This window comes from Siniperca chuatsi, linkage group LG15 (genome assembly GCF_020085105.1).
Source record: "Siniperca chuatsi isolate FFG_IHB_CAS linkage group LG15, ASM2008510v1, whole genome shotgun sequence".
Lineage (NCBI taxonomy): Eukaryota > Metazoa > Chordata > Actinopteri > Centrarchiformes > Sinipercidae > Siniperca > Siniperca chuatsi.
Window position 1 is genome coordinate 21,113,474 of NC_058056.1, and position 14,749 is coordinate 21,128,222.

At 38.7% G+C, this 14,749-nt stretch overlaps 1 protein-coding gene across 1 annotated transcript; it reads right to left on the reverse strand.

The window, feature by feature from the left end:
* Positions 1–286: 286 nt before the first annotated feature.
* crip1 (cysteine-rich protein 1) lies at positions 287–6,984 on the reverse strand. The gene is made up of 5 exons (XM_044167200.1): positions 6,802–6,984; positions 2,172–2,266; positions 1,225–1,282; positions 712–759; positions 287–543 (listed from the first exon to the last, which is right to left on the reverse strand). The coding sequence occupies exons 1-4, from the start codon at positions 6,839–6,841 to the stop codon at positions 719–721; spliced, it is 234 nt and encodes a 77-aa protein (XP_044023135.1). The 5' UTR covers positions 6,842–6,984; the 3' UTR covers positions 287–543; positions 712–718.
* Positions 6,985–14,749: the final 7,765 nt, after the last annotated feature.

Sequence of the window (14,749 nt, forward strand, 5' to 3'; positions counted from 1 at the left end):
AAGAATCATGTAACCAGACAACGTAAAGCTCAAGGGTTTAAGGGTCTAAAAACTTGGTGCAGTCACATTCACATCAGTAGAAGTGAAGCATTCATATATGTTTTAGAAATGTCCATTTGTCATCGGTTTAAATGGCTTAGGAAACGCAGATTCAATTACACAGAGTGACCAGACACATTGGCACTAAATGCAAGTGACTTGAATGTCGTCATCGGCAAAGAAATTGCCCTAACTCAAGGGTGTTTCATGCAGAGACTCTGCAGGGAAAATAAAAATGAAGAATGACACAATTTAAAAAGAGTTTAATCAGAATGTCCACCTTCATAACAGGAAGAGACTAGAGGACAACCACTTCATTACTATGTCATGGGAATACACAATCATCTTCAGAAAACAGAGATCAAAAATATAAAATAAAAACACACGCATACAAAATGTTTCTTTTGAATTAGAACACAGTTTGTTGGCTGGTTTTTATTTGGACTTCTGAGCGTGCTGGCTTCTTTGATCTAGTTTCCAAGCAACATTTTTTACTGCCTGAACCTGATGATAAAGCAGAGAAAACACAAATAAGACAAAGTGCAAAGTACAAGGATGGATTTGCTTAGAATCGAGGTCTATGTTTGTCTTAACAAATAGCATGAAAATGTATGAGATGAACAAATGTAAGCAAATGATGTGGTGAATGAGTGATGAACGTGTGCTCGCTACCTGTCTATTATTTATATGTGTGGCTCTCGGATCCACCACGTCCAAATCCTGAGAGGAAAGAGACAGGAAGTGTTACATCAGTGAACAGTAACATTAATGGAAATGAAGACAGTGACATGGAACGACATGGAAGACTTTTACTTTGGAAATTTCAGAGAATTTCAACTACTTCTTTCACTCAAGATAACAGTTTAACAAAATGGTACCAGTTATGTAATGACTGGTTTATTGAGTGTGTGACCCTATCAGGTGACAGTGTGTGCTTTGATAGGATGTTTACACATAGACACAATCAAATACAAAACATCCTCCTCACAATGGGTGTTGTTCCTGGCTGAGAGTTTTACGAGCAAAGGTGACTGAGCCTTCGCTATAATGGCTGCCAGGGGCACTTAAGACATCTTGCAATGTTCTTTTTAGCTAAAGGTTTTGATATTGTGACAGAGGTGTAAGAACGTCAGAGTCAGCTCATTCATTGTGTAAAAAGGATTATTTAACGGAGAACATGCTTACCTTTAGGTCCAAACATTGCACTGTAGCAGGGGTTGTGACAGTATGGCTTGCCTTCATGCTGTAAGAGGCAGAGATGTATTAGCACTAGTGTATTGAAAAAATCTAAACATCTCTATGCAACTTTGTTTGTGAAAAGTATGCTCAAAATATGTTAAAACTACAAAAAAACATGTATATGATTGTATTAACTGTACATTTAAAGACACAGTGAAATAAGTTCTAATGCTGGTATCTCTGTGTTAATTGATAAAAAAGTGCTTCATATCAAAATCTTTCTCTTTTCTCTTCCTGTAAAATTTTATATTTTAATGAATCATCTTGAACTCTGGAGTGTATACATACATTTGTCTAATCACTATGATTTGGGGCGACAAGCTTACCCCTCCCATCATAAAAAACTGCCCTTGACAGTTAGCTTGTGGGTCGAAGTAGCTAGCAGAGCGATGTCATAGTAGGTGGATCCAATATCCAATAGCTGGCTCCATTTTGAGTGCAAGTCTAACAAATCTCTTGTAAAGCAAGTGCCCATACAGTACATGTTGGTGTATTTTTATAATGTATTAGCCCATATTTATTCAAGATTTCCCATTACAACCGTCTATTTGAGTGCATGGAATAGGATTTATTTAAGCCACACTCTACCCATGGCTGAAGACATATTTTGTTGTATTCAAATTAAAATAAATCTATTATTCAGTCTCACAAGTAAAGCACAAATCATTAAGGTAGTCATTAGCTAAGTAATAAATATATAAACGATTAGTAAAACCTTGAGTTGAGTGAATGTCAGTCTTTGAGGTTTATTTCTTAAATATTAACTTTTGCTGTTTAATTAACAGATTGGAGATTCAGATTCGATGAAGTGCTATCAAACCCCTAACCCTGTGTGCATTAGTAAAGATTACAGGATATTCTTGTATGTACTGTACGTATTTCAGGTGTCTCACCTCTGCATGTGAGCCTGCTGACAGCGTCTTGTTGCACTTGTCACACTTCAGACAGGGCCTGTGCCAGTCCTTCCCCAGTGATGTCACCCTCTCAGCTGCCAAACACACCAAAAGACAAAATTAATAACCACAGCCTTGAACTTCCACCACAAAGAGAGCTACTGTAGTCTGAAGTGTCACAGGGTCACACATGGATCAGGTCTGCGGGTCAGTTAATGAATCTCAGCAAAAGTATGAGCTAATAGTGAATTTTGGCCCAATATCAGTTCTAGAGCAACAAGATCATGTCTTTGCAGATAACTTTGAGAACATTGGGTGTGGTGCTTGAGGGTAAAAGTGTCCCTGAGGAATCTGTCCTCCTTCTGCCTCGTAAACTCTGATAAAGACCAATGACGTTATAGGTTTGGGAGAAGCCCAACCCGACAGTCTTGAGTTTCAGAATTTTAAAGGAGGAGATGGACATGTATTTAGATGAATTTTGAGCCAAGAATCTACATGCAAAGATGAAAACTTGCTCTCGCTTAGTGAATGCATAAGGTCGGAGAGGGCAAGCAGAGGAAATGCTGAAAATGGAGAAGTGTTATCATGTTGTGAGGCTGTTTCTACCAAACACGTCGTAACTGAGGAGCACAAAACTTGATTAACATCTGCAGATTTTCTAAAAACATAAAAGAAAGTCAGGAAGGACAGCAGCTGTATGAACAAATGCTGGTTTCAGGTGAAGCTACTGGCCTCCAAACCTTCCTACAATATTAGGATATGACATATTTCCTCCCTAAAAATAACCTGATGTGGCATGAGATTATGCAACAGGCAGCGGAAACAGGGAAAGTTCTCCAGGGCGAGGTCAGCCTCTCAGGCCAGTGGCATGAAAACATTTCATAAAAATGTAGTGGGGCTTGGAACGAAAGCCTGACCCAAAATAATTACTGTGCTTAGCTTCAAATAACAAACCAGTGGACTGAACAAACAGTAGGCTCTTGCCTGTCCAAGCAGTAATGAAGGGGAGTCTCACAATTAAAGTAGAGCTCAGAGTCGATCCTGATCAGTTGCGATGACGCCCATGTATGTTGTTTTACTCTTGATTGTATATGAATCTGATAAAGCATACTTTTGTGCACAGGCTATTTATTTTAACTGATATGACAATATATGGCGTGTAACAGACAGAAGAATAATCCAATCTACTCTCTGCATCAACTGGCACTGACTGGAGCATTATGGAGGCAGTCCAAAATACACAGACTCAAATCTGAATGGAAAAACACACTATGAGGAAGGCTGTTCAACTAATCGCTTCATTCCATCCCAAAAAAGATTCATGGAGAGGTTGTATAACACTTTGTCAAGCTAAAAAAAGAGGCTAAGAATGCAGTCTGAAGCATTTAGAGTTGAGTGAATGACCTTAAATACAGTTACAATCTTGAAAGTTTTAAAGAAAATAGTTAGACATTAATGGCAATACACTTATTCTCTTTCTGGCCAAAAGTTAGACAAGAAGATTGACACCACTCTCATGACTGTACGCTAAATATGAAGCTACAGACAGCAGCCAGTTAGCTTAGCTTAGCATAAAGACTGGAAACAGGGGGAAACAGCTAGCTGGCCCTGTCCAAATGTAACAAAATTTGCCTTCCAGCACCTCTACAGCTTATTAATGAACAAGTTTTATCTCTCTTTTTTTTTGCCCTAACCCTAGTAGATGGATTTTGTTACCTTCGGACAGACGAGCTAGGACTAACCAGGCTAGCTGGGTCACCCTGTTTTCAGTCTGTGTGCTAACCAGCTGCTGGCTGTAGCCTTATATTTAAAGGAATACATCGACATTTTGGGAAATTGGCTTATTTTCTTTCTTACTGAAAGTATAATGAGAAGATTGATATCACTTTCACATCTGTCAGTAGTTAGTTTTGCTTAGCTTAGAGGGAAACAGCTAGCCTGGCTCTGTCCAAAGGTAACAAAATCTGCCTACCAACACCTCTTAATCTCACTAATTAAAGGAATAGTTTGACATTTTGGGAAATACGCTACTTATTCGCTTTCTTGTAGAGAGTTAGATGAGAGGATGGATACCACTCTCACGTCTGTAGGCCTATGCTAAATATGAAGCTTCAGCCAGGAGATGATTAACTTAGGTTAGAAACGAAGACTGGAAACATGGGGAAACAGATAGCCTGGCTCTGTCCAAAGATGATAACTACTGGCACTAAAGCTCATTAATAAATGACATGTTGTATCTAATTTGTGTATGGATTAAACAAACAACATATAACATGTTAATTAGTAAGTAAAACGTATTTTCCAAAATGTCAAACTATTGTTTTAAGGTTGATGGTAATTAATCATTATTTAGACTCGATAATTGTAGAGATAAATGCTGCCTGTGGGATCACATGGAGAAGCCTGTTTGTGGTTTGTCCATCACTACATGTTAGTTTATTTGCTTCTAATGCTTATTTAATGTCAGTGGCCGTGTAGTTTCAAGCAACAGCAGTGTATTAACTTTTTTTCTTCTTCTGCTCTTTGTATATCTGGAATTGGACCAAGTTCCCCCTCATCATTCAGTGAGGCAGCGGTAGCCTGATTGTTTCCATCTGAAACATTAAGACAGATGAGCAGCAAAACAGACAGGGAGAGGATGGGGGAGTGGAGCAATGAGGTGTGATGGAGACAATCACAGACTGCGGAGTGAAGGCGTGAGACATGGAGCGAGTTTATAGAGGAGGTTTTTGGGGGGAAATTGATACAGACAGATTTGGACAATAATGAGACTACGCTTCCACATAAAGAATACAAAGCTTTGTTTCAGGCCCTCATCTATATTTTAGAAAAAGAGCATTTTCTCTCTTCCTGCATGGAAAAGAAAAAGATTGGTCGGTTGTTGTTGTGGCTGAAACAAATTAGTTTGCTTGTTTTGGCCAGAAGTTGAAAGATTATCCATGAAAAGGAAGAATGGGAAGCATGGCTCCCCAGTCTCATGGTCAATTCATCTGACTGACAGACCAAAGACTTGGCTTTGGTATTCTGTATTGCCCTCGGCCTCTGTGCGTCTCTCCGAAGAAGATTTACTCTGTTGCACTACTGAGCTGCAGACAATGTGGTAAATGGATTAAGACACAACTAAAATGGAGCTGTCCCTTTCCTCCCCCGATGCAGTAATTGCTCACTGCTTTGATGGTATCCTCATGAGACAGACCTACAAGATCGCTCTAGAGGGATGGAGCCGTATTTCAGGACAGAAGGAACCTGCTTCCTCCGCTCCATCGAGTTATTATTCCTGTAGCTCCTCAGTCATCAAGAAAGACAATTCAATTTCTACAGGGAGCACAGATCTTAAACTCCAAAGTAACTTGATAACAAGAAAACTTACATAGTGCAGTGACCTTTTAAGGCTACTGAGCATTAATGTGCAAAAATGAATACATATACTGTAAGCAGACAAAAATAAACAGCTAAAAGGGTAGACTGACGTGAGCAAATAAAATAGTGATAAAACTCTAGTGATGTAAAGTAACTAAGTACATTTACTCAAGTACTATTCTTTACTTGAGCATTTCCATTTCCTGCTGCTTTCTATTTGTATTTCAGATAGGACATATTGTGCTTTTTACTCTGCTGCATTTATTTCACAGCTACAGTTACTCTTCAGATTAACATTTTACATCCAAAACTGCAGTTTCTAAAATATGATGCATTATAGATTATACTAGTAACCAAAAGTACATAAAGCAGTTAAAAGTAGCTCCACCTCAACCAACTACAACATTAGAGTACTGCTTATTTGTTAATGCATCAGGGGTGGAAGACATATTCAGATCATTTACCTAAGTAAAAGTAGCAGTACCGCAATGCAAAAAATACTCCATTACAAGTAAAAATACAGACTTTTGGTAACAAAATGTACTTTCAGTTTTAAAAGTATTCATTGTGCAGAATGGCCCCTGTCAGTGTCATGCTATTATATTTTTGGATCATTATTCTCAGTGGTGGAAAGTAACCAAGTACATTTACTCAAGTACTGTACTTGAGCACAATTTTGAGGTACTTTACTTAAGTATTTCAAATTTCTGCTACTTTCTACTTAAATTACATTAAATTTCAGAGCGGAATATTGTACATTTTACTCCACTACATTTATTTCACAACAATAGTTACTGATTACTTTGCAAATTATGATTTTACATGCAAAATATGTATATATGTGTGTAATATGATTAATTATTTATTAAACTACCCAAAAGTACATAAAACTGTTAAAATTAGCTCCACTTTGACCAACCACAAAATTGTGACTTACTTCTGTATTTTTACATAGTGGTACTGCGAGTTTTACATAAGTAAATGATCTGAATACTTACCAAAAATACTAAAACACACAATTCATTATTTCTTTTTCTTCTTAACAGTTAATTTTATATTTTATTCGTATAATATATAATATAAAAATGCATGCTTGCAGTCATGTGCTTGTCAGTTTGTTGGTTAAACTCAGCTTCCTGTTTCCTCATTTGTGCAGAAAAGCCGCTACTTTTCATTAACCAGGAAATGTTCGCATGCACGAAAGTGATATTCTTGCATGTAAAAGGAAAACTAATTGGAGGAAAATTTAAATAAAGATAACAAATCTTACCGAAGTAAACTTCCTTCTGGCACTTTGGGCACTTTGGCATTTTGTTGCAGCTGTATGTGTTAATCTATCGGAGAGAAAACACGGTAGGTATCCTGTGGATGAAGTGTGACTGCAGCTGTACTGACTGGCCCACCTGTTAGCTCTGACTGACCACGACTCGCTGTGAAGTGCAGATGTGCGCTCCATCCTGTATTTATAGCACCGAGGAAATAGTTCAACTGAAACTTTTCTTTTTTTTTCTGACAGTGGGAGAGGCTTGTGTTGTGTCTGCGAGTGCACGTGCAGAAAGAATCCCATTGGGTGCTGAAATGAAAGAATTAAACTACTAAACTAGTAGTTAACTCTGTTATAAGGAATCCAGTTAACCTCTATTAAAAGTAAGTAATCAGCGATGATTATACACAAATTTTGAGCTTCTTTGTTTTATTAAAGTGCTCATTTTAATATTATATTTAATTCGGGTACAGTATAATGGAGCAGAATGAAGTGACCATTACAGTAAAAGCACATTTTTTTCAAGGAGGTTCATATGATTTTAAAGTCCTCTTAAACTAATCAACAGATTATGAAAATAGAGGTAAATTTCCATTTTTCAAGTCTCTTTCAGTCTTTGAGTGAGGATGGAGGAAGGTTAAAACAGAGAGAGCTGTGTTATCAATTATATGAGATATGCCTAAAAATCAAAATGCACAAAGTATAAATATTCAAGGTTCATTTTATTAATCTTTTAAATTATGGAAATTACAGTGGTCCCATCTGAATCATCCAACACTGACTAGAACATAAGAACAAAATACCCATACACTAAAACCATAGATTTAAACAACACAAAACTACATTCCACAATAAAACCATTGCCAAACTCAAGTTGCTAAGCTGCCAAGCTCTGATCCCTAATTATTTACTTTATTTCTGTGTGTATGACGTGAGTAAAAGGACCTCAGTCATAATCTGCTCGATATGTGACTCCACCAATCTATTCACTGCTGAATGGCAAGATAACCCACCTGATGAACAATGCAACACAAGGTGAATCAGCAAAGCTGGCAGTGACTGAACACAAGCACACAAACCTTTGGTCTGCTGTGCAAGTCTTCTTTCTGTACGTATATTTATAGTACTTTGTAACAAAAGAAGTGATACACCAGTGATTCCCAAACAGGGGTTCTCGTACCCCAGTCAGTACTTTAACTTCTGCGGTTACCAGGGGGTACATGGAAAGATTGTGGAGTAGCTCAACTAATTTAAAAAAATTGAAATTACATTTAGATTTTAACACTTTTAATTTATCCATATTTTGAATAAGCTGTAACCTGAACACCACTAACTCCTACAGTCCGACCAAAGTAATGGATAAACAGTCGAAATAGTTAGCTAGCTTAAAGGCAGAATGAGTAGGATTTTCCCAAAAAACAATGTATAGACTCATACAAAAATAATCCCTCTCAATCATCACTTATGACCCACTAGAAGTGTGTGGCGGTGTCTGTATCTGCAGAGACCCTGCCCTTTGCCTATATTGTGTTATTTTGCTGTGTTCGGGTCGTTTCTGGGCGTCAACCTTTGGGCAGTGGGTGTGTAGCCCACAGCCAATAACAGCGTGCAGGGTGTGAGGGCGGCCAGGTGCCAGATCGTAAGCACGCATCCAAGAGGAAGCTACGAAAATTGTGGATTCAGTGAAAAACACAAATGTAGCTTAGAATCTTTTTCTGTCTGACACACAAACCACGCTGGTTACCTCAGTCCCAAACGAAGTTGATCGTCGGAGACTCAGTGCTAGTGGCTGTAATCAGCATTCGCCGTGCGCTTCTGGTGTTGTTGAGCCGGGGGGAGGGGTCAACTTTGAATGTTGCGTTTACAAACCGCAAATCAACAAATCCCGCTCATTCTGCCTTTAAAGGTGAAAAGGTAGAGCATAAATGGCTGAAATAGATAGCTAATGAATTAACAGTTCAAACTAATTATAAAATAATTAGCTATCTTTAGGGTGAAAGGGTAAAAGTGGTTGAAATAGTTAAAAGTAATCAATAAAGGGTTTAAATATTTAGCTAAGTAGTGGATAAAAACTTAAAATAGCTAAAAAATAATACATAAATGGTTGAAATAGTTAGCTAAATGTAATAGATAAATGGCTGAAACGTTCATATTCTGCCACTCCAAGTGGTGGTAGGTAGTACAAATGCAAACTTGACCAAACCAACAATGGTTCAGTTGTATAAAAAATGAATAGTTAATAGTGTTAAATATCATTCAGTTAAAGTAAACACATTTGGAACATGCCGGTGTCTTACTAAATCCAGTAGAGTAGCCACACAGCTGCTAACCTGTTGTTTTTTGGTAACACAGGTTGGCTTGTGATTGCACCGTGATGATGATGATGATGATGATGATGATGATGATGATGATGATGATGATGTAAGACGTCTCTCTGGCTTGGACTCTGTTTGGACTTTGAGCTCACAGAGTTCTGGGTGTAATAATTACAACACAAGCAGATCACGCCCAATTCCAGGGCAACCTTTGACCTGATGAGTAGGGTTGAAAAGTTGTTGGCACTTTATTATCAGTATCTCTATGTGTGCAGGTGTGTGTATAATATGTGTGTTATGTTGGTATGCTTACTTTTATGTGGTGTATAATCATGCTGCAGATGCAGACACACCTTCAGAGTGAAGCATGTTTCTGTCTGCCACAGTTGAATGACTAAGAGATAGCGAACCCTCTGAGGAGCTCTTTAATGAAATCACCATGGCAACCAAACAAAAAGCTGATCTTGTCAGACTGACTGTTTACAGTAACACAGACCTTTGGTAGTTTTTTTTCTCGCTCAGTTGGGGAATGCTGAGGTTGATCGATTGAGCTAATCAAGATGACATTTATACGGATACATTTCCATTTTTCTAGTCTCTATTAGTCTTTGACTGAGGTTGGATGAATGTTAAATCACAGTAAACACACACAGTTGAACCTATTTCCATGTAATGAAAACTTTCTAAACATCTGGTGCCAGGCAGAAATCAACTGTCTTATTTGGAAGAAGAAATGTTACTTAGCATGAACAGCAGTAATCAACATGCCCAAACAAAGAAAGCGAAAACCACTCTAACTTGTTTTTGGCCACACTAGCAGCGTGACTCTAGGCAATGTCAGTCGGTTGGTTGATCCACCACTTTGGTCCTGACTGCAATATCTTTACAACTATTAGTACTGTTCCTCTAACACTTTTTGGGTTTTAGTAAAATATCTCGACGACTATCTTAGTCCTTGGGATGAGAGGATTGCCTTGTAATTGTCTTTGTGGGATGGTTTCCATTAAATCAGGGATGCCAGGCAGATGCTCTGCCCTCTGCAGATTAATCAGGGAGCTAATCTCTCCGAGCCACCCAGGTAGCCGAGGGTCATGCCTCAGCGGCCTGCACTCTGCTTCTGGGTCAGCTGGGCTCTCAACCAGCCAGTGAGGTTAGCCCCTGATGTGTCTCTGTTACTGCCTTGTAATTACATATCGCAGTGATCAGCCCTCGTCCCTTAAATTAGACAAGATTAACATGGAGGTTTCATGTTCTACATCACTAATCAAGTACAGTGAATACACGCAAACTGCTACCACATGAAGGCATTAATGTGCACAGTCTACGGTAGAGACTTGCACAGTAACAGGCAACTGCACTCTTGTTGAGCTGCACAGGCAGCTACTGTTGGAGCATTCATTCAAAATTGTGCACAGGTAGAGCTGCTTGGCCAAACCACTTGGTCATGTCCACTGTATTGTTATATATTATATCTGTGAATTTGGGGGTTTTATTGACCTAGGGGACTTTACAAGCTACAATAAAAATTGTAATTTTGGTAAGTAATTTTGTAGGCTCATTACAAAATCTTTATTAAATTTGACAAATTTTTGGCCAATAAATAAATAAATAAAGGATTCAGTCTTTTTTTTGACTGGATTTATTTCAGGCAGCGTGTAGGGGGCTTTGAAACATCATTTAGTTTTTTACAGAAAGTATAATTTAACAGTTAACTATAGTTAAATCAATATTTCTAGTTTAACAACTGATCTCATGGCTAATGTGTAATGTGAAAGGCATCACTTGCAGTGATGAACCCACAGAGATTTATCACAGTCTCCAGCAGGTCTCCTCAGCACTACGCAGCATTGCTCAGTGTCTGCTGGATGTGTGAAAAAACAGCTGTTTTCTTAGTTTGTCATTTCAACCTAAAAGGTGATGATACATCAGTGTTGTGTTTACAGCTGCCCCCAAGGAAGGTTTAAATAAAAACAACAACTAATAATTAAAAGAATGGAGTATCTGAGGGGTTTGGTGGATGACCTGGACTCATTACATCAGTATTTCTAAAATCTGGCTATGGCCTCTGGGCCAAGGAGCTAGTTTGTGTATGCAAAACGTGTTAGCTAAGGTTTTTGTCTATTTTTAGTTGCAGTGCTTTGCAGCACTTCAGCTTCACAGCCATTAGAATCTACCTAAAGAGCTGCACACTGAAATCTTGTAAAGCCGTCAGTCTAAAAGCTTAATAACTTTACGAGTGAAAACTAGGGCCGGATCTGGCACCCAATATTGGGACTGAAAAAAAAAGTCATGATCTCCTCTAAGAGGATAGTCACATTACTTTTTTGTGTTCCATTTACATCATTCAAACACATTCATGTGCGGTGACCTTTGACCAGTGAATTCATGTGATCTAAAAATGCCTGACCAAGAGAGTTGTTCAACGTGACCCCTTGGCTTAAATTTCACTAAACACAGAGGAGCTACTGTAAGAGCAGCTACTGTGAGCTACTGTCAGATAAAGTATGTTTTACTGTACTTTAATTCTGTAGCATGACATCATAGCCTGCTACATCCATATTTGTTGGGAGAAAGTCTGCTCCTTGGGAAAGTAGTTCATCATCCATGAATCAAGAAAAACACATTTCATTTGTCATTTAAATTGCATGAGCATTAATCAGAAAATTAGGAGAAAATTGGAGAGGCCTCTCCATTTGGAAGATTGATGGGAGAAAATCAGAAATTACTTGCAGAGAAGCAAAATAACCCCTGCTCTGTTTGTTTTAATTGTGCCAATATTTTCTGGGTTTTGCTGAATTTATGTGAGCAGCACTGTGATTATACACAGTGATGGATCGGGGTCCATGCAGAGCACAACACAAGCAAACACAATCTGTTCTTAGGAAATCAGGGAGTTAAGTAAAACAAGCCATGGCAGGGTGTCGGCCATCACTCCTACAGTCCTGTAGAGACCCAGAGGAGGAAGACGAATCTGGGAAGAACATGAAGCCTGGAAGCACCACACAGCCTGTTAGAGGAGGACACTGTGTCCATTCAGTGAAGCACATGCTCTCAGAGCGGCGGAGTCATACAGGGAAGGGCTTCAGTTTAACATGCTTAGAAACCAAAACTTCTAAGACACACGTACATTTACTGTAGATGTATTCAGTTTCACGTTTTAGTACACTACATGCATATACTGTGCATTCAGATATGCTAGTAAGGACACATAAAACACAGAGAAGAATGTAAATTCATGCTATGATATCTGCAGCAGATGCTTGTACAGCTGAACCAGTACATTTACTCACGAACTGTACACAGGGCGGCTATAATCAATCTTCTTATATTAACAATGGCTCAGGCATTGCTCATAGTGATATACATTAATAATCACCTGACTGCAGTTCCTCTCAGCTCATAGTTTTTGTTTTTTGGCCCACAACTTTACTGTTTTGGTTCACTCTGTCTTCTTTTGCTTCTTATTTTCCCACCTTCTTCTCTCCCATCCTTTCTTATTATTTATTTTGTCCTCCCCTCCCATATTTCTTTAACTGACTGAAAGCATGAAAATCACCAAAACTGGAGACACAACAGTTTCACCTGACAGGGAAACTAAACTCTACTTTTCTTCACAAATGTTTGTTTTACTTTGAATACTTGAGTGCATTTTTTGCTAATACTTGTTTACTTTTATATAATTAAAACCCACCCGAGTATTTTGGTATTGATATATTGGTAAAAGCAACAATACCACAGTGGACTCCTTTTACTGAAAGATTTAAAGTATTTCTCCCACAGTCACACAGTTTCTCACACTATTTCTCTCTCAGACACACTCCAGTTTTTTCCAAGGTGACTGTCTGCACTCTTATCTCTGCTCGCCTTTGATGCATTACCTCACGCTCCACATAAGTTTCCTGTGATTTTGAGTTGAACAAGGAAACACTGGAGCATCTGCGCCTTGTTGTGATTGCTGGCATGATTAGTCATCTTTGGACTGATTACTTATCCCCACTTCAGAGGTAAAAGTCTTGATTGGTCCTGCACTGTAGGCAACTGTTGTCAGTGAGGACTGTAATGATACTTTTATAATCAGAGGAAGAAAACTCTCTTCCAGAAAGGCTTGATGATCCATGCCAGGATGATGACTGTATGTGTTGTATTTTGACCTAAAATGAGATATTGCCAAGGTGACATATAGCCTGAAATGATCCTTTAGTCGAAGGAAGTGGAATCAGAGGAGTTTTTTCCCCATGAAACTCTATTTTAAGAGGATATGACATATGAATTCTAAATTGCATGTGTGATATTGATAATGTCCAAACCACAACACTGTACGCTTTCATAAAGATTTTCCTCAATGGCCCTAAACATCACCCTCACTCAGCTCACTGACATGTTTGTGGAGTCATTTGTCTTGCATCACATCATCTTGGCGGCATCCCTTCTCTTTCATCATGCCATTCACCCTCTGCTGAGTTATTCTTAGCTTGGTTGAACATGCTTACCTGCTACTGCGGCTGTAGGATTTGCAAACATCCCTTTTGCCCTCTTGCAGGATACTGACTGGACGAGATCAATGAATGCTGCAAGTGTTGTAATAGTGAGTGAATCCTGGTGTCATGATGACCATAGGGAAGAGTTTGTTGACTGTAGAAATGCTGTCATGTGTGGCCACAATCTCCTGCTGATCAGCTTTGCTGGAGCAGTAAGTTGTGCTGCTTGAACTACTGTAATGGCGTCTTTACAGGTCAGGCTAAAAAGTTGCAGCTTATTCAGTACGCTGCTGTGGATCACATCACTCCAACTGTCAAATATTTACACTGGCTTCCTGTGTGGCAAAGAGTTGATTTTGAAATACCAATATTGGTATTTTGGTGGAGTGGTATAGAGCCAAATTACATTTACATACACCTGCACTGTACATTATGACCTCTCAGATTACCTGGGACAGGTCTGCTTTTTTCCCTCAGCGTCACTAAATATGGAAAAGCGACATTCAGTTTTTACAGTATGCACCACACATTTGGAACAAACGCCCAGAAAACTTGAGGCCAGCTCTCACTTCTCTTAAATCACGGTTCAAAACCTTTTCTGTTTGCCTATGCCTTTTTATTCAATTAACTTTGCTCCACTATACTTTTTATTCTTCTGTGTGCTGTTTGATACTACAGCAAACAGCTAGCTTCTCAGAAATACAACAGAAGAGCAACTGGTGTATCTGTTTACAACGAAGCCAAACAAACATGTTATTTTAGTAAATAACTCAGTCAGTATGGAGATCACAATCTGATTTCATTGTGGCTCACGGCACGAGTAGTTTTCCACACTACAGCAGGACACAGTAAAGTTGGTTACCTTGCTGAGAAGTTGGGGGTGTGCAGCATGTTCATCCAACAGCTCAGTGTGGTGGCTTCTTCTTGTTCCACTACTCCCTTGCAAAAATTTAAAATGAGCCGCTGACGAAAAAATGCAGAAAAAGGCTGTTGCCTTGTTTTGTAGACACATTTTTGATCCGTTACTAACAATGAAAACTAGCGTAAAGAAAGATAGCTGTAAATACACTGAATGGCTATTGCTGAAGAAATGCTGACCATAAATATTGTAAAAAGCAGAGTTTGATTGCATGAAAATCGTAAGGATTATAACTTTAATGC